At 44.8% G+C, this 26,308-nt stretch overlaps 1 protein-coding gene across 1 annotated transcript in view; it reads right to left on the bottom strand.

Moving 5' to 3' along the window:
• LOC115167255 (PH domain leucine-rich repeat-containing protein phosphatase 2) overlaps positions 1-25,149 on the bottom strand; it is a 49,145-nt gene extending 23,996 nt beyond the window's left edge. The window contains exons 1-5 of the mRNA XM_029721486.1: positions 24,786-25,149; positions 20,911-21,191; positions 15,647-15,780; positions 4,147-4,337; positions 3,597-3,722 (exon numbers count right to left, since the gene is read on the bottom strand). Of these exons, the coding sequence (XP_029577346.1) occupies positions 3,597-3,722; positions 4,147-4,337; positions 15,647-15,780; positions 20,911-21,191; positions 24,786-24,980 (927 nt within the window). The 5' untranslated portion in view covers positions 24,981-25,149. The remainder of the gene's footprint in view (positions 1-3,596; positions 3,723-4,146; positions 4,338-15,646; positions 15,781-20,910; positions 21,192-24,785) is intronic.
• Positions 25,150-26,308: the final 1,159 nt, after the last annotated feature.

Raw genomic sequence — 26,308 nt, 5'->3', positions numbered from 1 at the left:
ACGACACATGGTTGATGATATTACTAGGTTAACTAGCTTGTCCTGCATTGCATATAATCAATGCGGTGCCTGTTAATTTATCATCGAATCACAGCCTACTTCGCCAAACGGGGGATGATTTAAGCGCATTCGCGAAAAAAGACCATCGTTGCACGAATGTACCTAACCATAAACATCTTTCTTAAAATCAATAAACGGAAGTTGTTTTTTTTAAACCTGCATATTTAGTTAAGAAATTCATGTTAAACGGCAATATTAACTAGGGAAATTGTGTCACTCCTCTTGCGTTCATTGAACGCAGAGTCAGGGTATATGCAACCTTTTGGGCCGCCTGGCTCGTTGCAAACTAATTTGCCAGAATTCTACATAATTATGACATAACATTGGTTGTGCAATGTAACAGCAATATTTAGACTTAGGGTTGCCACCCGTTCGATAAAATACCTAACGGTTCCGTACTTCACTGAAAGAATAAACGTTTTGTTTTCTAAATGATAGTTTCCGGATTTGACCATATTAATGACCAAAGGCTCATATTTCTGTGTTTATTATATTATAATTAAGTCTATGATTTGATATTTGATAGAGCAGTCTGACTGAGCGGTGGTAGGTCGGCAGCAGGCTCAAACTTTACTGCGTTTTGCCAGCAGCTCTTAGCAATGCTTGATTCACAGCGCTGTTTATGACTTCAAGTCTATCAACTCCTGAGATTAGGCTGGTAATACTAAAGTGCCTATAAGAACATCCAATAGTCAAAGGTATATGAAATACAAATGGTATAGAGAGAAATAGTCGACACGTCATAATTCCAATAATAACTACAACCTAAAACTTCTTAACTGGGAATATTGAAGAACTGGGAATATAGAACCACCAGCTTTCATATGTTCTCATGTTCTGAGCAAGGAACCAAAACGTTAGCTTTTTTACATGGAACATATTACGCTTTCACTTTCTTCAACACTGTGTTTTTGCATTATTTAAACCAAATTGAGCATGTTTCAATATTTACTTGAGACTAAGTAGATTTTATTTCTGTATTATATTAAGTTAAAATAAAAGTGTTCATTCAGTATTGTTGTAATTGTCATTATTACAAATATACATCTAAAAAAAAAGAATAATAATCATATTTTGCCACTCCTGTTCGAGACAAATGTACATTTGGTCCATCATTTTACTGCGAGGAACACAATTCCGCAGGAGTTAACATTATAGTAGGCTACATATGAAGCCTACATTCAGTGTCCAGACTTCTGTTACTATTCCAACTATCATCCTGGCATCCATACAGTGCACTGTGCACCCGCCATTTGATAAATGCCAAGAGACATCAGTTACAAAACACCAAAGTCTTACGAATGGCATTCTGTGATTGCCCTTCATTAGGCCTACAAGTCTTGTAAGCTGAAATGACGTGTACACTGTCCGTGCGCATCTCGGTCTTGGCCACTCATCTCTGCCTTGGCAAAATTTCAGTCCTATCATCGAACCAAACAGCACTATTCTACACCTCTTCAAGTCTATTCACAAATCTTTCACACGACTAATGATAAATAGTGTAATAGCCTACAGTTTTCTTGGAATCCGTTTTAATTATTATGACAGGCTCGTGTTTTACCGGTACGGTGTACCCTTACTATTTATTTTGCCAGGACTCCGTACTGGACCACTCTGGCTTACTTTCACCCCTGACTATATCTGATTTCAGTCTAGATTTTTTGCATTGTTCAGCACTCCCTGTCCCGCCACCGCTTTTCATTGGCTATGCTCGATCAGTCATTGCTCACTTATCTACATGTGCAGAATGCAGCTGAACAGCATTTCCTTCAGCTCTGAAAAGATAGACAGTATAGTTGTCAGCACAGGGAGGACACTGTCTGTCTGGGGGTTGTAGCTTAATACATTTCTCAGTGTGAAAACATGCTCGCTTCAATCCACCACAGGACTGCATACTGTGCAACACCACAGAAAACAGATTGGTTGCTCAGCAGAGCATGTCGTCACATCATTGCTTTTAGGGATAAACAAACACAAAATCTTAGAATAATCATCAGCTAGCTTTTAAAAAGGACATTGAGCACTGGTCAGAGAGAGACAGATGAAGACAGAGTTGAGAGAGAGAGAAAGAGAGATTTGGGGAAATGAGAGAGAATAGAAATTGAAATAGAGAGAAAGGCTGGGGAAGTGACCTGCATGTTGACTGGCCTGAGAGAGGAGAGCAGCCTGTAGGGTAGAGGCCAGCTAGGCAGCAGTGGGAGCTCTTGATGCCCAGTGTGTGTGGTTGTGGAAGATGACCCCCTCCCTGTGTGCATTCAGACAGCCTCCGAGCCTTTCTGTCTGGGAGGAACGGGGCCCGCCACAAGGCCACTCACCAGGCTCAGCTACTCACATACAGAGCAAGGAGCCATTAACCAGCCAGCACAGCCCCCATCACACAGCAAACACCACAACAACCCCACTCCCTGATTCAGAAACACACACACACAGAAAAAAACAAGGGCTTGATTGTGTCCAGGCTGGCATGAGGATTGCCCGAAATCCACCATCTCCTCCACCCTTCCTCTAATTCTTCTCCCCTCATCTCTCCCTGCTCCTCCATACCTCTCTCTCTCAATTCTCCCCTCCATCTCTTCATCTCAAGCACCCCCTCTCTCTGCTCCTCCATACCTCTCTCTATCCTCCCCTCCATCTCAAGCACCCCCTCTCTCTGCTCCTCCATACCTCCGTCTTCTCTCTCACTCCTACATCTCTCTATTTCTCCCTCTTCTTCAGCCTGCCCTCCCCTCTTCATCTCCAGCCAATCATGTCGCCATAGGAACTCTCCTAAATGGCTCTCGTAGTAACAGGGCCACTCCAGCTCAGTGATCCGCACCACAGTGGTAGGTAGGTAGGTAGGTAGGTAGGTAGGTGGGTAGGTGGGTAGGTAGTGAGGAGAGAGAGAGAGCTGGAGAGAGAAAGCTCCTTGACTTAGCATGGATCTACTACTAATTGGATTTTCATTTTCAGTTGCTTTTTTTTTCTCCATGGCTCATTGTGTGCCTGCTCTGCCTGGATGGAGGCATTCACAGAGCTCGTTAGGGCCCAGTAAGGGGCTGGGACACAATGGCCATTCATTCAGAAATTAGAGGCACAGCAAGAGGAGCAGAGCAGCCAGTGAGGGACAGAGAAAGGGTCTGAGGATACTAACTTCATATAGTTGTACTGAGACCCATGTGCAAGCACACAGACACACACAGTCACGCAGTACACACAGACACAAGTACACACAATCAATGACCCATGCACCCTCCTAGCCAGTTGTTTAATCAAAGCCAGACACTGCTGGTCCTCTGTCGTCGCTGCAGAGCCAATCACCGAGGTCCCCTATGTTCCACAGCAGGACTATAATTGGATGACAGACCAGGTAGTGGGCACTCTGTAACTCTGCCCTCTCAGCATACTGTACACTGATTCTGAGCCCAGAGGAACCAACCAGGACCACCCCTCATTGTGTTTCCTGACAGAGACCTTGCATAATTGATCAGAGAAAACATACACAAAGCTTTGGCACACAGATTGTCCTACATCAACTCTGGACAGGTAAACACACTTACTTTTGAAGCCTGCCGATGCCACCTCTGGTAGTCTGCCACTGTGTCGAAGTTAACAAAGTATGTCTGGGCCTGAGGTCCGGCTGAGCTGAACATCAGACAGTGCTGTCTCCTCTTCACCTCCTCCACCTGAACGTACAGAACAGAAACATCCACTGATGTTCCCAAGAAACTACTATAAAGACATTATGGTGCCTACTGGCTCCATCCATATAAGGCAGAGACATGTGCTTAAGTGTGCATGTCTATGGCTGCATTTACACAGGCAGCCCAATTCTGATATTATTTTAAACTAATTGGTTGTTTGACCAATCATATCAGCTCTTTTGCCAATAATTGGGCAAAAGATCAGAATTGAGCCATCTGTGTAAACACAGTGTGTATTTACTCCGTTCTCATTGTGCTGTACAGTGCATCCCCTCTGTCCGTCTGTCAGTCCCAGCTGTGTTGTTATTTCTATGATCTGCTGTTGTCTCCGTCTCTCTTTGACCCCTGGGGAATGTGTGAGTTTGGAAAACAACATCTCTCCAACCCCTGACCACTAACCCCTCACCTTTCCCCCCACCAGGGGCAGAATGTGCATCTTCCCCGTCAGGCTGTCTTTGACGGAGGCCACAATCAGACAGGTGCCACACAGGAGGACCTGGCGCTCTGCCCACTTGTGCAGCTGGGTCTTCCCCTTCCTGACGCTGAACACGCCGGTCAGCAGGGTTCGCTCCTGCTGGTCCGCGTTCACTGGACACTCTGGGGAGGAGAGGGGTTAGTTAAAGAACATGGTCACATACACTGCATTCAGAAAGTATTCAGACCCCTTGACTTTTCCCACATTTTGTTACGTTACAGCCTTATTCTAAAATGTATAAAATTGTCTTCCTCAATCTACAGACAGTACCCCATAATGACAAAATGAAAACAGGTTTAGACATTTTTGCAAATGTATTCAAAAGAAAAAACAGAAATACCTTATTTACATAAGTATTCAGACCCTTTGCTATGAGACTCGAAATTGCGCTCAGGTGCATCCTGTTTCCATTGATCATCCTTGAGATGTTTCTACAACTGTATTGGAGTCCACCTGTGGTAAATTCAATTGATTGGGCATGATTTGGAAAGGCACACACACGTCTATATCAGGTCCCACAGTTGACAGTGCATGTCAGAGCAAAAACCACGAGGTAGAAGGAATTGTAGATAGAACTCGAGGGGGGAAGGGTACCAAAACATTACTGCAGCATTGAAGGTCCCCAAGAACACATTGGCCTCCATTCTTAAATGGAAGGAGTTTGGAACCACCAAGACTTCCTAGAGCAGGCTGCCCGGCCAAACTGAGCCACCAGGGGAAAAGGGCCTTGGTCAGGGAGATCCTTGATGAAAGCCTGCACCAAAGTGCCCAGGACCTCAGACTGGGGCGAAGGTTCACCTTCCAACAGCACAACGACCCTAAGCACACAGCCAAGACAACGCAGGAGTGGCTTCTGGACAAGTCCCTGAATGTCCTTCTGGCCCAACCAGAACCCAGACTTGAACCCTTCTGACACTCCCCATCCAACTGACAGAGCTTGAGAGGATCTGGAGACAAGAATGGGAGAAACTCCCTAAATACCGGTGTGCTAAGCTTGTAGCCTCATACCCAGGAAGACTTGAGACAGTAATCACTGCCAAAGGTGCTTCAACAAAGTACTGAGTAAAGGGTCTGAATACTTATGTAAATGTGGTATTTCAGTTTATTTTTTATTTTATACATTTGCAAAAATGTCTAAAAACGTGTTCTTGCCTTGTCATTTTTGGGTATTGTGTGCAGATTGATGAGGGGGAAAAACAATTAAATCGATTTTAGAATAAGGCTGTAACCTAACAAAATGTGGAAAATGTCAAGGGGTCTGAATACTTTCCGAATACACTGTATCACACACACATACTGTACGTACATAGTGCACATACATCCCACCCACACCCTGTACACAAACATTACGTTAATTAATACCAGATGTTCTCAAAAGGGATAGTGTTATCAAGAGACAAAGACAAGGAGAGGGCTAGACGTTGCCAGGACATGAAGTCACACTGATACAGGTCACGATGTCACCTATGCATTAGTCAATGAATAGGACATCTCTTCCTGGAAGTGTTCTTATGTCAGCAGATCAGCCCAGCCTATAGTCTCATTATCCTCCTCATAGACAGCTGATATCTCTAGAGCATGCTTAACATCTGCTATGACACACTGTAATAGCGTATCAAAACCCATTTATTCGCTGGATGGAATCTAAAGATAGTTCGAAGGCTTTATAATCTATGGCTCATCCATGGTAGAGATCAAAGGTGTGAGTGTCACTCCCTCTAACATCTGATCAGAGATCACTGGGCTCTGCATGTCTAGGCTGCTGACAAGGTTGATCAAAACACCAGGTGATACGGTGAGCATTCATTGGCCCAACTTGAGGTGTCCCTAGCTTTTAATCAGTCTCCCCTTTTCATTAACACACACACACACAACTTTGCGATTGTTCTCAGAGATGCTCTAACCCAGATGCATCAGTCAGGTTGATGAATGAGTCAGGCTTTTGTCACATCAAAACCCTCGTTCAATCTAATTATGTAGCAGGGAGGTGAGGGTAGTGTTGCAGCCTGAGTATGCTGCTTTTGAAGGACACAAACAGCAGGCCTCCCTCCCTCTGCTCTGCCAGGCCTCAAGTACACTCAGGTTAAAGGCTGGTCAAATAAGCACAAAGGGCACACAACAGCTTTTTATTGTCCTTTTTTTTTGCGTTTTTCTTAATACCACCTCCTTGTCTCCAACTCCCAGAGGCAGGCGTACATGTCCTCGCTCTCTCTGCCCTTTTCTTCTCTTTCACGTCTAAGGAGTGGCAGCCAGGGATCAACATGAAGTCAGGCTGCTTGATTTTGTGCTGTCTGGAAAACCCATAATGAACAAGACAGTGGCATTTGACAGCAAAACTGGGCCGCTGGCGCTGGCTGGGGATCAATAGAGGTTTCTGATCCCCGGGCTTCCACTCTGTCAGAGAGAAGAGGACCAGAGTACCTCAGTTCCAGCACAAAGGCCCTAGGGGCCAAGGGCAGCCAGCCTGAGAGGGAGAGGGGAAGAGCAATCGAGAGGGAAAGAAGGATATAGAGAGAGGGGGGAGAGCTGCATCAGTGCCCTGTCCTCTATGTGTCAGTGAGGGTGAAGGAGGCTGACCTGTCAAAGACAGAGCCTTGTAGCCCTGTAGGGGATCCACATACAGCCAGGAATAGACACGGGCAGACAGGACGCTCTCTCCCACTGGCCCCATAGCAAATCCACTACAAACAGCCACATTCCTCCTTCATCCCATTCTATCCCCCAATGAACTGCTGGTTACCAGCCCCCTCACCACAAATCTCTTTCTCACTTTCATATCTCGCCTTTCAACTGAATTAAACACCTAATAATCACCTCCCTGTTCTTTCCACCTCACTGTGAAATGATCCAAGAACACAGCATGCCAATACAGCACGTCAATACAATCTCAGACTACTGACTCAGAGTCCCACTGAGCATTCTCACCTCCAACATCACACACAGGAAAAACACTGCCTCATTATTATAAATAGTGTTGACTCTGGTGCAGTGGGTTGTGAGAGAGGGAATGGTTGATATTGTGTTTGTAGCTAGCGCACAGTGATGACCCAAGCTGGAACAACCCCCAGAAACACTACAGATGTAAGCCCTCTCTGAACAATGGAGCCAGAGGGCCAGACTGAAGACACCACATCTAACTAGAGTTAGCGTTTTGTACAGCAATAACAGGAAAGTGAAAGTCACTCAATATTTGGGGGTTTGATTGCATTTTGAGAGACGGCAGCAGAATGTAGCTCAAGGACAATACAGTGCTATTTTAAACAAAGCGGAGCCCTAAAAAGCCCTTCAAATCAAATCTACTTCGAGATCTTCTGACTATCATGCAAGATGTCAACAAGCGTTTCTAAATTGGACATCCCCCCTGGACTTGACTCCAAATCTGAGGAGCAGGCCTCTGCACAGAGCGGCATCAAGCTGAAAAAAATTGAACACACAGAGACACTGAGCTGTGCTCTGCTCTCCCTGCTCTGGCCATGGAAAAATGCCACCCCCATTAACATGGTTGTGTGTAAATACCCACAGCCTATACTGTTGCATTGCTACAGGGTTTTGGCAAGTACGTACTTTATCATCTCATGCTATCAGAATGACGGAGAATACAAGATCCTACTTCAGCAATAAGGCCTGGGGGGTGGCATACGGCCAATATACCACAGCTAAGGGCTGTTTTTAAGCGCCACGCAACACAGAGTGCCTGGATACAGCCCTTAGCCGTGGTATATTGGCCATATATCACAAACCCCCAAGGTGCCTTATTGCTATTATAAACTGGTTACCAACTTAATTAGAGCAGTAAAAATAAATGTTTTGTCATACCCATGGTATGCGGTCTGATATACCACGGCTGTCAGCCAATCAGAATTCAGGACTCGAACTACCCAGTTTATAATTGATAATATAGGCTAATGACATTCGCAGTATATCAGATGTGGCCTTATCACCAATGGTACGCAATTACCACAACTTTTTTCCCCTGTTGCATTAGGCTTTAATGTACAACAATTTACAGCAGTCAGCACAGCTCAAACACCCAGCCAACAGACCTGAAACGTTCACAAAAACACTAATTTAAGATTCTTTGTTCATTCTTTAATGAAAGACAACCCCACTAATGTTTGCAGTGTGCCCGGGAAAACGAGAACACTGACACTTCAACTTCCTCTCCCAACACAACAATAACACTTTCTGACAATCACTCTCGCATTCAATCACAATGAAAACAAGTCTCAGCCACTCACAGCAAACTGCTGCACCCAAAGCAAACACAAATGCTTTCCTATCATGTCAGAGTTGCCAGGGAAACGTTGAGTACCTTGGAATACAAGTCTGCTCCAGCCTGGTGCATCTGCACCATCTACACTCCCCTGCATATTTATTTGAATAGTGAAGCTATAACTTTTAGTTTGGATCTGTACTCCAGCATTTTGGATTTGAGATCACATTTTTCATTTGAGGCAACAGTACAGAATGTTACCTTTTATTTGAGGTTATTTTCATACAGATCTGTTTTACTGTTTAGAAATGAAAGCAATCTATGTGTCTTGTCCCCTCATTTGAAGGTGTCATAAGTATTTGGAAAAATTTACTTGTGTATTAAAGTAGTCAGTCAAAAGCTTAGTATTTGGTCCCATTTTCCTAGCACGTAATGACTGCATCATGCTAGATACGATACAATCTTGTTGGATGCATTTTCAGTTTGTTTTCATTCTGTTACAGATTATGTTGCTCCCAATTGAAATTAATGGTAAATAATGTAGTGTGTCATTTTGGAGTCTATTTTATTGTAAATAAGAACAACATATATCTTTCTAAACACTTCTACATTAATGTGGATGCTACCATGATTACAGATAATCATGAATGAATCGGGAATAATAATGAGTGACTAAGTTAAAGGCACAAAGATCATACCCCCAAGACATGTTAACCTCTCATCATTACCATTAACAGGGGAGGTTAGCATTTGAGGAGTATGAGCCAAATTAAAAGTTTTAGCTTCACTGTCCAAATAAATACAGGTATGTCAGGGAGTGTATAATTACCCCTTCACCCCTGAGCAGCAGTCAGCCAATCCCACACCAGTGATTTATTATATGGACCAATCTCATTGGTCATAAAATGTGTACAGGTCTGGCAGAGCGGCAGATGTTGTTTAACTCGGTTCTCGCTCTCTCTGTTCTCTCTCTCAGGCGAGACTCCAGCAGCAGTTCCAATAGCAGCAGGGTGGGAGTCCTCAGCAGCAGGGGTAGAGAGGACATGCCTAATAACTAAACCTAGTCCCACTTCCGCTGCTCAGACACTGCCAAGCCACAGGGACAGAGTGACAAATCACAGTGCATGTCCTGGGTGAACCCCCCCTCACACCTCTGCCCTCTGTCCCTCGGCTCTAATGTCCGTGTCTCCTGTTGACGGTAGTCTTGGCGACAGTGGTCAAGTCTTTCCTCAACAGTCACCAGATGGGCAGGGGAGTGAGGTAGGTCAAACAGTGTCCGCTGTGGCATTGAAACTACCGTACAGAGACAGAGAAAGAGAGAGAGCGAGAGTCAAAGGAGGTGGCAATGGGCCAAATGCATTCTGTAGACCCAACACTTGTACATCAACTTTCCCTATGGAGTATCAGAACCTGAGAATCCCCCAAACCAGACCAGGTTTCAGCTGTCAGCCAGACATGACTCTAGACAGCCCTGTCCATACAGACTGAACAACTGCCTTGATGTTCTGTCTCCAACAGGGAGAACTAGAAGAATATTGCATAGATTAGGTTAGCTTGCAGTGGGGGGCCAGTGGAGGCAGAGACACAGGCTTACTGCAGCCCAGGATCAGAACAGCAGGTCATTTTTGGCAATAACATCAAATCAGAGCCGTGCAGGCCCCCTCCGTGATCTATTCTTACTGTGAGAAATGCAATTCATAAAGTCCCTAAGCTCGCTTCCATACTAGGGAAATCAAATAAAATGAAAACTGCTTCAGCAGAATAATGCAGACAAGTCAGACAGGACAGAACTATGGGACAATGGCAGTGCTTACTGGATACTGAACAATGGGAAGGTAGAAAGTCAAGCTAGCATCTTTCCAATATGCACATCTTCCCCATCCCTCTATGGTTCAGCAATAGGATGGAGGGGTAATTTCCCAATAAAGATTGCATTGAAATAGACCAATCTAAACTGGCAGGATCCCCTCCACCTCCGAGACACCCAGCTCTTTAAGCCACAGATTTGCGTGACTCAAGGCTGAGGAGCCAGTGTGTGACCCTGGAAAATCTCTAGCAGTTGATTGCTGACTAACATCTAGAATCTGCATATAATATTGAGAAGCGAAGGTAGAGAGATGCAGAGACGCTGCTCAGTGGGGGGGGGGGGGGTCATGTCTCATGAGTAGGAGCACTTTTCCTCTCCCCCTGGTCATGCCATCCCTCTCTTACCCTCTCCTCTCCCTCCCTCTGTTATTCAGTTCATCAGTTAGTGAGACCAGGAAGTAGTGTACTGTAATCCCGCTCCGTCTGCTCTCTACTGACCTGTCCCTCCAGGCACTGACCATTACAGATGGGTCAGTCTGTAATAGGGGCCAGCAGACCCCTGTGTGAGCAGCAGCCCAGGGGGCTCTTTGGCCTGGCTGCTGGACCCCCTACGGTTTTCTCTGGCCCCTGTCAGCGCAGCTTAGGGCTTCCATGCTGTTTACTTAGTTTTCATTAGTATTTTCTGATAAGATCCTGACAGATCAATAACTCATTAGTTGATGAAACTTGGTCAGCCCTCATATGATTAACTCCCCTCTGCTGAGACACTAAGGCTCCCAGGCTGGATGTGAGCTCCAGAGCTCCGCAGCAGAACCAGGTCTGGACCGGCCGAGGTGAAGCCAGACCCAGTGGACCAGCGCCAGGACTCACATGCCCCCTCAGAGCTGCAGCTGTACGCCACCCCCCAGGTCTCTGGAGCTCTGTTTTCATAGAGAGTGCTTTATTAAGTCAGCATTTATTCATGTTTACTCCCCCCTCCATGTTTGTTTTCATCTCATTGGAGCGCCACAGCAGGCTGTTGTGAGTGGGCAACAGGGCTGTGGTTCGGGGGGGTTCGGAGATTAGTTTCCTGTACAAATAGAGCCGTGTGTATTTTAATAACTCACACAATGTTCCCTTATCAACACCTCTCTGACATGGAAAGAGAGAAGGAAGTCATAAACCTGTGCTTAGCAAAACCCTTCAACACCTCTGCAGTGTGAATACCAACACATTTTAGAAAGGTGCGCACAGCGCAGCCCTTGCACAGGCATGTGCACCAACATACAGCACAGTGAATGCAGGATTCATGGTCACACTTTAATAGCAACACACTTTATTACGTATAAAGCTGAACTATTTAAGGGTGATAAGAGGTGCTTTGTCATGTGTCAACTGATCACCCTTATTCCACCCTTTATATAGAATGGCATATGCTTATAACAACTGATTTGTGAAGCCTTTATGCAGGCCTTAGAAAGGGCTTACAAAGACATCATTAAGCGTGAACATAATGACAAACTCTTCCTATGATGGCTGTACTGTTTACAGCTGCGGCAGAGATCCCCTCATCAGCTCAATCAGGGGGTTAGGTTACCCCTGACAACGGCTGCCAGGCACCTGAGAAAGAGCTATGTACAGCACAGGGTTGTTATGGAGTTCTCCAACTAACACAGCCCATCTATTTCATCACCACTGTGTGGGTGGAGAGCTCTTTAACAACCCCTTAGATGTGTGGGTGGAAAGACTTGTTACCCCATGACTGTATGGGTTGAGAGTGGAAGACATTTTACCATAGTTCTGTATGAGAGTCCTCATCTGATCCAATCCAGCCACCCTGCTAGCCTAAATAGGTTGCCAGGGTGCCAGAGTTGCCTGTGTTTTCCCACAAGCAGCTAATAAAAGGTGAGGGAGATCTCTCCCAGGGCTTGGCCAACCTCCGGGTCACAGATCTGCTCTGCTCAATAACACCACGGCAAAGCACAGCCAGCTCTCACAGGACTGGGCCGAGCAGGGGAGAAACCAGCGCTGTTCTGTTCCCACTGTAGCCTACGCACTGTGACTGAGAATGAGGCCTGCAATGTGCTGGAGAGCCGACAGCAAGACAGAGTTACAGCACTGAGAATCAACCAGACAGACAAGAGGGGCATGCTTATTCTCAATACAAAATGCACATCCACTAACTGTAGTTTAAGTGTATTTTAGTACATAGTGACAGTACATGCACTGAAACAGCCGGAGTATGTTCAGAAGGATTTCTCTGGGAGGTATCACGAGGCTGTGTGGTGAATGCCTGAGCATGTGCAGTCAGTGGATGGGGAGGGAGGGGCTCTTTCACCGCGTGTGCGTGTGACAGAGTGTGAGAAGGCTTTGCCAGCCAGAGATTGTGGTCACGCTTTCTTCCCCTCTCGCTCTAGTTCCCTCTAGTTTTCATTCTCTCTTTTTCCTTCTCACTGTCTCTCACCACAGCATGGGCGCGGCCAACGCCCCAGCCAGTCAGACAGTGACACTGACTCAGCAACACAGTGCTCGGCCCAGCCAGTCTCAGCACCAGCCTGGTTATTAATAGGAGAGGCATTACAGAACATCAGGTCCCCGCTCCTCTTCTCCTTACAGCAAAGCCTATCAGGACTGATAAGAGGATCATTAGACCTGCCACTACCACACAGGATCACAAAGAGGGAGGAGTGTGAGACTCGAGGTGTGTGAGAGAGAGAGACTAAATGATATGGACACATCACACCATTGTCCATCTCCCCGCCCCCCTAAGGGGACCAGTGTGTTAAAATGAACCAGCATGACACATCCATCCTGTACCTGGTGCCATACATCACAGTGACTCAGGGATAGTTACTTACTGGTGGGGCTGTGACAGAGCGGTGACGCTGCCAGCCAGGCCCACAGCTTGACGTTTATTGTCATGAGTCTTGTCTTGTGGGCTAAACTGAGCAATTTCCCCTTAGATTGGCCAGCTGCAAAGTCAAAATTGGCTATATTGAAAAATTTATGAAACAAAAAATTTAAAGGTTAATAAAATAAAAGGTTATGTAAAGGTTAATTAAATTAATGAAACAAAAAACGTAAAGGTTAATTAAAAATTAACTAGACAAGTCAGTTAAGAACAAATTCTTATTTACAATGACGGCCTAGGAACAGTGGGTTAACTGCCTTGTTCAGGGGCAGAACGACAGATTTTTACCTTGTCAGCTCGGAGATTCGATCTAGCAACCTTTCGGTTACTGGTCCAACACTAACCACTAGGCTACCTGCCGCCCCAAAATTTAATTTATGGTTTGGGTTAGGCATTAAGGTTAGCAGTGTGCTTATAGAGTTAGGTTTAAAATCAGATTTTATGACTTTGTGGTTGTGCCAGCTAGTGACCACTGCAGAGTTGCCTAAAGAACAAGATTGACTACAAAAAACGCTAACCTGCGCCAGGCCCAGGGAAGAAGGATGGTCAGTCAGGGACCACACAGCCCTGATGTATGGCTGTTTGGGCTGCGTCCTGGCCTCAGAATAATGAAGGTTACCCACGCCCAGGGTTGCATCTGACACACATCCCTCACAGGCCTGAACTAGCAGCTGTCACTTAACCCTTTCCCAGATGAGAAGGCAGCCACTTATGGGCCCTCATCTTGAGGATGTGGGATTGAACTGTTGTAGTAGCAACCCAAACCACAATACAACCCGGTTCAAACAATGGAAACATTAAACAGAGGTCACCTCAGCCCTGTACTACAAATGCAGTTTGAGGACTTAGCAAGGTAACTTTGGTAAAATCGAGTAACTTGGGATAACTGGTACCACAAACATGGCTCACCTTTTAGCCAGGTGAATTTTTATGGCAACAAATCCTTCAGATCTAACCTGCACCGGGCAGGCTAACTCCGGGCTAACTACATTGATCCTGAGTGTCTGAGCCACGGGTTCGATCCCGGGAGACCCATGAGGTAGTGCACAATTGCCCAGCGTCGTCCGGCTAGGGGAGGGTTTGGCTGGCCGGATGTCCTTGACCCATCGTGCTCTAGCGAGTCCTTGTGGCGGGCCGGGCGCATGCACGCTGACTTGGGTCGCCACCAGCTGTACGGAGTTTCCTCCGACACATTGGCGTGGCTGGCTTCCGGGCTAAGCGAGCAGTGTGTCAAGAAGCAGTGTGGCTTGACAGGGTTGTGTTTTGGAGGACGCATGGCTCTCGACTCCGTACGGGAGTTGCAGCGATTGGGACAAGACATACTACCAATTGGATATCACGATATTGGGGAGAAAAGGGGTAAGTACAAAAAAACATAAATACAAAAATAAATGCGGCACTGACTTGCCCATGGATTGATGTTTCAGCATTGTCTTAGGCGACATGTAGCCTAGTCGTTAGAGCGTTGGACTAGTAATCGAAAGGCTGCAAGATCGAATCCCCGACAAGGTAAAAATCTGTCGTGATGCCCCTGAACAAGGTAGTTAACCCACTGTTCCTAGGCCATCATTGAAAATAAGAAAATAAGAATTTGTTCTTAACTGACTTGCCATGTTAAATAAAGGTAAAAAATGAAGAGTTTGGTTTTCGACTAGCCACGTGCTAGAGTTAGCGGCAGGCAGACGAGCAGTATTCATTGTTGTAGTATGGATGAAGCCTGAGCTGGAATGGAAAGCTAACTGAAGCTGGCTACCTTTAGAAAACCCTGAGTAGATCTAGCTTGCTTCGTAGTTCACCACTCTGGCCCTGATAAACCAGTCCGATTCCTCTTAAAGTACTAGACAGATTGAGACTAGATGTGTGCTGAAGCTAGGACAGTGTCTTCACTCAGGTGTTAAAGTGTAGAGAGGCGCAGACAGAGAAAGCATAATCTTTTAAGTAGAAAACATGAATTCTTCTAAGTACAAAATGCTGCTCCACAATCTCTGACAGACCGATCCGCCAGCACGATCAGAGGTGTGTCTTGCTGCCGGTATGAAAGCTAAAGTACAACAAGCCCAGGCTGCTTGGCTCCTGCAAACAGACAGACAGTATGCAGAACCAGACACAGAGATACAATATGAACAGATATGCATAGTTTCCTTACCTATCAAAGCATGATAATAGTAGAAAGAGTACAATTTTTCCCAAAGACTTATATGCATAAAAAGGTTACGCAAAAAGAAACCCCAATCCAGGTGAGTGAAGCCTACTTCATTAAGTCAGGGTAGTGCTAACAGCCCTGCAGCCGGGAGAGTAGCGGAAAGACACACACACACACACGTCGTCAAAAACACACCAACACATACACTATGGACCAGAAAAACAAGACCCATCCCAGAAGCTGACAGTTTAGACTGCTCCATAACCAACAGAGCCAGGTCCATTGACAGGGCTCCAGGCCTGGTTCCAGCAGAGCAGGCTGAGCCCAGTCAGAGCCCAGTGAAGGAGAGCCTTGACGGGCCCCCTGGGTCACTACTCACCACTGTAGAAGCGGATCATGCAGCTGAGGTCCGAGTTAGCTGCCTCTCTCTGAACCCGCAGAGGGTCCTGGTAGCCTATAGCAGCCAGGTAGTCATACACCATCTGGAGAGGGCGCTCAGAGGGGTCCAGCCTCCTACAGTGACAGAAATAGAAAGCGTCAGGATATACGCCAATCACAATCAATACCCTTAACAGGCACACAGATTCTCCCCGACACGTATAATTAAATGTGTACATCTTTGCCTCCACGCTTGGAATCCAACCAAAGGGGCATAGTTCAACAACCATTTCTGGCACACATTTGCATGCACGCAAGCACACACACTCACACGCAAGCAGAGACATTCCAAGCCATCATTCCCTGTGTTATGACAGGTAAGATCCAGAGGACAGCTGTCATGCCAATCAGCAGAGCTGGACACAGGTGTTTCACTTTCAGACCGGGGAATTGACGAGGCTCCTCTATCAAAACATCTACAGAGTCCGACTCCGTGCCGGATGTCAATCAAGCAGAGAGAGAAACTCTCTCCGCACAGGTATCAGGTCCAAAGTTCATAGTTAGATATGGAGGAAGAACATCAATCATATGAAGCACCTGCTAATGACCAACATGCACTCTAATAACAATAGCTCATCTGAATAACGCGTCTGAATGGTATGGTGATGGAACCCCTTTCTTTTAATTCCCCTGTGTGAGTCCTCTGCCTTATTGCCCTAATGAAATCACCAGCTCATTCCATGGCTAATCCTGTTAAAGGGCCTCTCATGCTGCTATCAAACATGAGGTCTGCTGTGCCCGCAATCTGTGACCTCCAGCCTGTCACTGGCAATGGCACGCCTTCAACACAACACATCTGATCCGCACCTGAACACACCAAGGATATCTGCTACAGAACCACTGTGAAGACATTACAGCCAGAACCAGTCAAAATGTGTGAGGGTATTTTTCACAATGACCCACTGTCTATGGAAGCCCCAGCTTTGCCCAATATAATTCATAATATGCTGTAAATCAAAAAGCCTCAGATCTTACAACTCTTTGTGGCATACAGTGTGTGATTGTGTTGCTTATTCTAACGCATTTGTAACGCAGGTCAAATAATGTTGAATTCTTATCGTTGCTAGTGAGATTCCAGTAACCAATCATATTATACTATTGATATGTTTAAATTTACAGCTATTACAATTCCGCTGTCAGAAGCTGTATGACGAGCAGTTTATTTTGAGCCAATCAAAACGAAATACCCTTAGTCCCTCTCCTAACCTCACGTTATAACACCAGTTGGCGCCAACAACAAAAATAAAAGAGCTAGAACGGAACGTGAAGAGCTACCGCCATTCGATGGAATAAAAACTACGTTTCAAATTGTTGAGAAGTTGTATAAAACTGAACTAAAAAAAGCGAGAACTGGATATTAACACTCACTTATCTATACATACGGGCTGTGAAGGGATTGAGGGAAAGATTGGCGCCAGGATTGGGTGAGTTTTCATAAGGATAACAAGCTGCTAGCGATTAGGCTAGCTAAGCTATTTCTAGCATTTTGTGCGTGTTCATACTGAACCAAGCATACGCACAAGCCGTTAACATTTAGGCTAGCTCAGTTATCGATCAATTGAAATAGCAAACGTTGGTGATCATGCTAATCATGCATGGCAAACTATTTTAGTTTTCATACTTTTATAAAATGTGACTATATAGCATCAATCCATTTTGGTTCACTTATGTTTTAGATGACTTTATAAGAAATTACGTGTAGGTGTAAGCACTAGTACTTTTCATTTGCCCGGGCTAATTATCGTTCGGTCCACATGAGCCTAGTGCAATAGTTAGTGTCAAGTTTTATTTTCTTATTCCTGTAAGAGATTAAAGCTAAGCACTATATTAATGGTTATATGAAAAGGTACTCATGGTAAATATATTGTGGGATCCTGTTTGTAAAACAGGTCAGGTTTTTTGAGTATGGATTCAGTTCCACCAAGGATGCCTTAACCTAGGACATCAATAAGATTTGCATGCTAAGATTTATTTTCCTTGGAAAACACTGAATTTACACTGCCATACTGCGGTGTGGTAGGATTTTTCTTACAAGGCATCATACATTGCATTGGGATTGTTATAAGCACATGCTACACTTAAACACCTTTCAGTGTTTTTTGATAGGCACAGTCACTCACATTCGATTCCATGTCATAGTGGTTAATATAAGTCAGTATTTGTGAATTGAGTGGATTCATGTTTATTGTATTGCTATTGAACTTTGAAATCGGAGAAACCGTCAGATTAAGACAGAGTTGGGTGCACCCTAGTAAACTATAGGCAGGATATATGTCCGATATCTATTGTACCATTGATGTTCTTCATCCATGTTGAGCTCATTGTACACATTTTACATCAATATTAACTCAAGGTGATACATTCTTTTCCTAAATTATTCAGTAATCTGGTTTTCATTTCTCCCTACTGCTCCAGTAGCAAACCTAACTGGTCCATTACAGGTTAATCTTAAAGAGTAGCCCATAGTGTTAAGCAATTGTTACACATTACCACTTTAGAAGTCATCATCATTGGCTCTCTCCATACATTCTAAGAGAGAGACCCACCCTAGTCGGTACGTCTGTGATAGCTAACTCCTAGCGCAGGGCCTCTATGTACTGTAGTTTAGGATTACCATGATGCTAAGGCAGAAGTGACTAGTTTCCAGCCACAGCCCTTGTCACACCAGGGCGATGGTGAGGTGACACAGCGTCTGGTGGCTGCTGTGGCATTTCCCTGCCCACACTCCTTCTGCCAGCGGGGTCTAACAATCAGGATCATGTCTGCTGGTCACACACAGTCGTGGCCCCAGCACCTCACACAGGATTTAGACAGAACCCTGGCAGGCTCGGAGCGATGACTGTCAGTACAGGACTGCCTGTAGACCATTCACACAAGCTCTGAGAGCATGTACATTTATTCACAAATCCACTTGCCTTGTGGCCACGAGTACAGGAGGCTCTAAAATATAGTCACTTAATCTCTGTCAAAAGACACCAAAAAGCTCCTTTCCTTCATTTGGGTGGCTAGATACTTTCCCTTAATTTGTTGTGTATATGTGGGTGATCACCCAAATTCTGGAGAATGTCTAAGAGAAGTGTGTGTGAATGTATGTGTGTGTGTGTGTGTGCGCACACATACATACATACATACATACATACATACATATGTATGTATATACACATACATACATATGTATGTATATACACATATATATATATATATATATATATATATATATATACACACACACACACACACACACACACACACACACACACACACACACATATTTTAAATCTAGCGCTAGATGTGTCAAAGTGTAGTTCATACATGCATAATCTATGAGCAGAATTACTGTTTTACCTCAATTAGCTACAAAATCCCTAGTTTGAAAGGGATTTTACTGGAAGCTGTGGAGCGCCATTTTCCTCCACGTATGGCCAGCCCCTAGCAATTAGAGTTTCAGCCAATGAGCTTTAGCTCCTCGGCATTTGAGTGACAGCTAGCAAGACGCACACACAGCAGACAGAGAGGGAGAAATAACATGATGCACATATCTACACATTTTCTGGGTCCATCTTTGGCTTCTGAGCAATACTTTCAGAACTACTGGCTAAAAAGTGTACAAAGTACCGGAAAATCTCTTACTATGGGCCTTGAAATTGTAATAACAAGAATACAACAAACACAAATAATAAAATCAAAAGGTACGCGAAATGACTCAGTGTTGACATTTCCACCAGGCAGCACAGTTATCCAACAGTCTTCAGGGTGTGGGAGGAGACATGGCACTACCGAGATAAATCTGACATTGTATCACCTGTATGTGAAATTACTTTGATCCGAGTTCCCTTAAGGGGAGAGAGGAGAGGCCTAGGTGGTTACAGAACCAAACCTGAGAGGGTTTCAGGCTCAAATAAGAAAGAGAGAGACATGCCTGTGCTGATCCAGTCTTTTCAGAAAAGCACTTTACCTGCATAGTGCAAAACTGCCAGTGCATATCCAGCTGTATTAATAGAATGTAGAAATGCAATTCACGTGGTTGAGGGCTCCAGCTGGTAAAATCAATACCATAGGGGGAGGTAAAGAGCATCCTGCAGCAAGGTGTGTAATTCACTACAAATCTCAGTCATGTTATACCTTGTTTTTCTTCTGCACAACACTGAACCACATGACCCATTTAGTGCATCCTGCTGAGCGTTTAACCAAAAATAGTCTTAGAGGGAGTAAAAAGCATTCCCTTGCCTGGCCTGACCAAAAAAAGCCAAGAGGAGAGCAAGTGGGTGTAACCAGATTATAGCCTGTGTCAGAGGCATCATCATGAGGAGTGAAAATGGAAAAGTGCTGTCATAAACAGCTGTCAAGTCACTGTCCGTGTCTGAAAACCCGTACTTGCATTTCTAAATAGAAGGCGTTCTGGGTATGCGAAAAAAATGTTTTATAGTATGTGCATTTTCGAAAAATGTTGTATGCTTTAAATGCCAGGATGTCATTCTCATTTAGGCTTTTCATCTAGTAGAATTCGCTGCACACTATTGAGGAAGAGATGGTCTTTCGAGACTCACGTGTTTGACAACAGCTGATAATCAGTTGAGGGGACGTGCTGTATCAAAATGAACGAATAGCGGTAATCAATGCAATTGTGCATTAGATGACACATTCTCATTAGAAGGAGCCTAATATACTGATATTTGTTGCTTACTGCATTATTTTTTTACTAAACAATAAGTTCTAAATAGCATGTAGTACGATTATTACACAGCATGCAGTTTAAGTAAGTAGAAGGCAAGACAGATTTCGGACACGGCCACCGGAACGTGCAGAATTGTGGGCCACATAGGTCAGTCAAAGTCTAGATCTATGAGCCTGCTCCTGTTCTAGACAAGCAGCACAGTTCTCATAAGCACTCAAGAAAACAGAGTACAAACCTGACCCAATGTGTAAAAATAGAATGGAGGAATCGGCAGTGCCGGAATGAGGTAATTTGTAACTACAACAGTATGAAAAAGTTTGAGACTGATGGAGCGTTGAGACTAGGTGAATAAAGCACAAAGATGTGATATTGAACATGAATGGGATTATTTAGAATTGGTTTTTAACACTGTCTAGCAATAAATAGAACCAATGACACTATGAGAATGCCATCTTTCTAACATATTCAAGAGTTGTGAACATAACACCATGGTACTAGACGTGAGTGTCAGTGGGAGAGGAGAGTATTACCTGAGCAGGTCTCCATGGAGCTGCAGGTATAGTCCCTCTACTTCTCTCTGGGCACACAGCTCCTCCACCGTGGTAGTGGTGGAGCATAGCACCAGCCGCAGGTCTGCCTGGAGGGTGGAGGAGGCCTGTGGGCCCGAGGCTGGGGGCTGGGGGTCAACTGTTCCCCCGTACAGACACACACAGCCTCGCTGGGCATCCCCTTTCAGCCAATCCCGCTCTCGCGATCCAAAGCGAGTCTTCCTGGTAACACAGCCTCTGCTTCCATTCCTCTTCATGTTTCGCTGGAGAAACAAACATTAGATTAAAAGACTGCCACCACAGATACACTGTAAATGTATTGGGCGTGTAAGAGAAGATAACTTGTCTTGCAGCAGCCTTGCTCAGAATCAAGGATATCTCAAGCTGCATCATGTTCCAACACATCCAGAGGACAAATTCAATTGAGTCAATTTGTCAGGTTGCAAAACTGAAAGTTCAAATGAGATTACCTGCAAAAAGCTCATGGGCGTTGGTGAAATTAAAACGGGGTCCTTGCTAAATCTGGGAGCCCAACCCTGAATGACGTGTGTGGCTTATGTCAGAATCACTGGCCTTATTTTCAAATCTGGAGAAGCTCGGAACAAATATTTACACAGGGCAAGAACGGCGCTGTGTGAACTGGACCCTGGCTTTTGAGACTGGTGACCAGGCATTAGGTCATTAGTTAGACACTGATGAAGTCATCCTCCCACGATGCCGTGCATCCCCATGGCTGCCCGGCACAGGGAGGCAGCTGCTGGCATCCACACTACACTGCACCGCAGCACACGCACACACACACACAACAGAGGAGACAGCAGGGCCCCGAGCCGCAGCTCTTCAGCACGACAGCTCCAAAGATGCACACAACAGGCCTCAATGTGCAATGACAACACACAGCTCAATGGGTGACAGGCAACATATTCACACACTCTCTCCCTAAAGCAGAGAACCTCACTATGTGCAATGACAACATACATATCAAGGGCGACAGGCAACAAAGGCACACACCACAGGTCTCTCTGTATGAGTCTACAAGACGGGCAAACTCATTCACAGAGAGGCTGCCACGACCCTGAGCAGACCATTGCCCAGTCAGTCATTGCCCTCATTTCACTCCATCACCCCTACAACCATCCAAGGACAGGGCAAAGGAAATCTGTAAAATAAAGCTCCAACAACTCAGTGATCAGAAGCTCAATTAACAAACCATGTTCTGAGATGTCAAACAGGGATAAACATACAGTGCATTCGTTAAGTATTCAGACCCCTTGACATTCCACATTTTGTAATGTTACAGCCTTATTCTAAAATACAGCCTCAATCTACACACACACACACACAATACCCCATAATCACAAAACAGGTTTACATTTTTTGCAAATTTATAAAAAATAAAAAAACAGACACCATATTACATAACATTCAGACCCTTTGCTCTGAGTTTTGAAATTGAGCTCAGGTGCATCCTGTTTCCATTGATCATCCTTGAGATGTTTCTACAACTTGATTGGAGTCCACCTGTGGTAAATTCAATTGATTTAACATGATTTGGAAAGGCACACACACGTCTATTATCAGGTCCCACAGTTGACAGTGAATGTCAGAGCAAAAACCAAGCCATGAGGTCGAATGAATTGTCCAGTTCTGAGACAGGATTGCGTCGAGGCACAGATCTGGAGAAGGGTACAAAACAATGTATGCAGCATTGAAGGTCCCCAAGAACACAGTGGCCTCCATCATTCTTAAATGGCAGAAGTTTGAAACCCCCTCGAGTTGACTCTTCCTAGAGCTGGCCACCCGGCCAAACTGAGCAATCGGGGGCGAAGGGCCTTGGTCAAGGAGGTGACCAAGAACCCGATGGATACTCTGAAAGTGCTCCAGAGTTCCTCTGTGGAGATGGGAGAACCTTCCAGAAGGCCAACCATCTCTGCAGCACTCCACCAAATCAGGCCTTTATGATAGAATGGCCAGACAGAAGCAACTCCTCAGTAAAAAGGCACAACAGCCCACTTGGAGTTTGCCAAAAAGGCACCTAAAGGACTCAGACCATGAGAAACAAGATTCTCTGGTCTGATGAAACCAAGATTGAACTCTTTGGCCAGAATACCAAGCGTCACGTCTGGAGGAAATCAGGCACCGCTCATCACCTGGCCAATACCGTCCCTATGGTGAAGTATGGTGGTGGTAGCATAATGCTGTGGGGATGTTTTTCAGTGCCAGGGACTGGGAGACTAGTCAGGACTGAGGGAAATATGAACAGAACAAAGTACAGAGATCCTTGATGAAAACCTGCTCCAGAGCGCTCAGGACAATGACCCTAAGCACACAGCCAAGACAATGCAGGAGTGGCTTTGGGACAAGTCACTGAATGTCCTTGAGTGGCCCAGCTGGAGCCCGGACTTGAACCCAAGTAAAGGTTCTGAATACTTACATGAGTGTGCAAGGCGGTTTTGAAAGGGTCTGAATACTTGCAACAGTGTGCAAGGCGGTTTTGAATGTGTCACGGTGACCTTGATTACTGAAAAGTATCTCGACATGTGCACCTGCCTTGTAAACTTTCATTCATAGGCTAGATTAATGAACCTCATGATGGGTAGGTACAGGGAAAGTATCATGGAATAGCCTAAAACCTATTGATGTTACATTGAGCTGGGTGAATAGAATATGAATGACAGTCATCCAATATGCTGTAATAGAAATAAGGCCATACTCATGAAAAACAATTATCATCCTCCATCATCATAATGGCACCAACCACCACTGATATGTGTATAAACTCACCACTCATAAGTTTAAATCTTGGTTGGTTGAATACAAGGCTACCGTTAGTTGCAGCAGCAGCAGCCATTCATGATTCAATGAACATAAAATGTAATGGTCCTTCCAATGAAGTTGTCTTTTGGATATTTATTATTAGTGCAATTGTAACTGGAATGTGTCATTCTCCAGTCCATGACAATATCACATGAGAGATTGGTGAGATAAGCAGTCTATCCATAGAAGCATGGATGAGTTTCATGTCAGCCTATGAAATGTATTTTCTAAATTATTATGCATGGGGATAATTGGCACAAGCCATTATGTTTTATGTAAATGAGAATAATGGGTTCATGAGTGACATAATGGCAGAAGAACAGCACATGAATGAGTAAGGAAACAGTTAATCACATGTCTTGTCAATAGTGCTTGCTAACTGAGGGCTCGAAACGACTGAACAATCTCAGTCCAAGATTTCGATGGGGCCTACCGGTGGTCCGTTAGCCTATGCAAAACCCAGTCAATAGGTTATTTAAGAATTTCAATGTGGATTTTATCCAATGACAAACATGTAGCCTAAATAGCGAAACACATTGAAAAGTTTACACATGTTACTCTATCCATAATAGCTTAAGCTATTCATTTTCAGCAATAAACAGCAAGTTAAAACATGTTTTGACATGTTCTGATCTATAGCCTAGGCTATACTGTTGTCATATTTGCAAATGATACACAACAGCAAATATAGCATATGAAACATTTACAGTAGGATAGACTAACAGCTTAGCACGACAATATGTAGCAACATCTCGAACGACTGCCTACAGTAACAGTTCAGTCAAATGTTGTTGTTACAATCTAGAAAGAGCTACAGTGAAAGGAAGCTGCTCTCTGGCGATATGGTTCGACACATTGTTGCACTGAACGCTATACTTTCAAAGCCAACATAATTACCACTATATAAGGGAACATCAATGATGCTCAAACTGGATGACGCGTGAGTATAATTTCACACGCACTTCGGCCCTGTTAGAACCGGGTACTGTGCGATTGAAGTATTTTGATAAACCTTCAAATTTGACCTGCTTGATAGTTACCTTTAGAACGCGTATCCCCGTTCCGACACGGTTTCCTGTACCATTGCGGTCGCCACGACCTGCAGCTTGATTTGATCCCGCTTCGTAGACCATTGTGTCCATACAACCCCTGCTATCTTCGACACCACCTTTTTTTCGCTCCATGACGGTGCCATTGACCGTGCCCGGTATATTATCTTCTTCCTTCATTTGCATGTGTATATTTAACTACAAAACCCCCAAAAGAACGTGGAACATGACTGGTAAATTCCAATACATGGGGCAGCTGAAAAATAACATTCTCGTTCGGTGCGACGCCATAACGACTCTGAACCTCACCGCTGTCAGATAGACCCAATCAATAAACATTAGAGAGGCAGGGTAACATATTATTCATAAGGCACTGCCCATTTCAGAGTAGAGGCGTACTGAATTATTCATTAGGTTTCCTATACACGTATTACACATTTTGATTTAATTAATGCATGACATTGTAATTTCACTCAATGTACAGTCTTGGCCAAAAGTTTTGAGAATGACAAATATTAATTTCCACAAAGTTTGCTGCTTCAGTGTCTTTAGATATGTTTGTCAGATGTTACTATGGAATACTGAAGTATAATTACAAGCATTTCATAAGTGTCAAAGGCTTTTATTAACAATTACATGAAGTTGATGCAAAGAGTCAATATTTGCAGCGTTGACCCTTCTTTTTCAAGACCTCTGCAATCCGCCCTGGCATGCTGTCAATTAACTTCTGGGCCACATTCTGACTGATGGCAGCCCATTCTTGCATAATCAATGCTTGGAGTTTGTCAGAATTTGTGGGGTTTTGTTTGTCCACCCGCCTCTTGAGGATTGACCACAAGTTCTCAATGGGATTAAGGTCTGGGGAGTTCCCCGAGCCACTTAGTTATCACTTTTGCCTTATGGCAAGGTGCTCCATCATGCTGGAAAAGGCGTTGTTCGTCACCAAACTGTTTCTGGATGGTTGGGAGAAGTTGCTCTCGGAGGATGTGTTGGTTCCATTCTTTATTCATGGTTGTGTTCTTAGGCCAAATTGTGAGTGAGCCCACTCCCTTGGCTGAGAAGCAACCCCACACATGAATGGTCTCAGGATGCTTTACTGTTGGCATGACACAGGACTGATGGTAGCGCTCACCTTGTCTTCTCTGGACAAGCTTTTTTCCAGATGCCCCAAACAATTGGAAAGGGGATTCATCAGAGAAAATGACTTTACCCCAGTCCCTGTACCTTTTGCAGAATATCAGTCTGTCCCTGATGTTTTTCCTGGAGAGAAGTGGCTTCTTTGCTGCCCTTCTTGACACCAGGCCATCCTCCAAAAGTCTTCGCCTCACTGTGCGTGCAGATGCACTCACACCTGCCTGCTGCCAATCCTGAGCAAGCTCTGTACTGGTGGTGCCCCGATCCCGCAGCTGAATCAACTTTAGGAGACGGTCCTGGCGCTTGCTGGACTTTCTTGGGCGCCCTGAAGCCTTCTTCACAACAATTGAACCACTCTCCTTGAAGTTCTTGATGATAAA

Source organism: Salmo trutta, chromosome 29, assembly GCF_901001165.1.
Source record: "Salmo trutta chromosome 29, fSalTru1.1, whole genome shotgun sequence".
Taxonomy (NCBI): Eukaryota; Metazoa; Chordata; class Actinopteri; order Salmoniformes; family Salmonidae; genus Salmo; species Salmo trutta.
The sequence above is the reverse complement of the archived record's forward strand: the minus strand, read 5'-3'. Positions and strand labels throughout refer to the sequence as shown.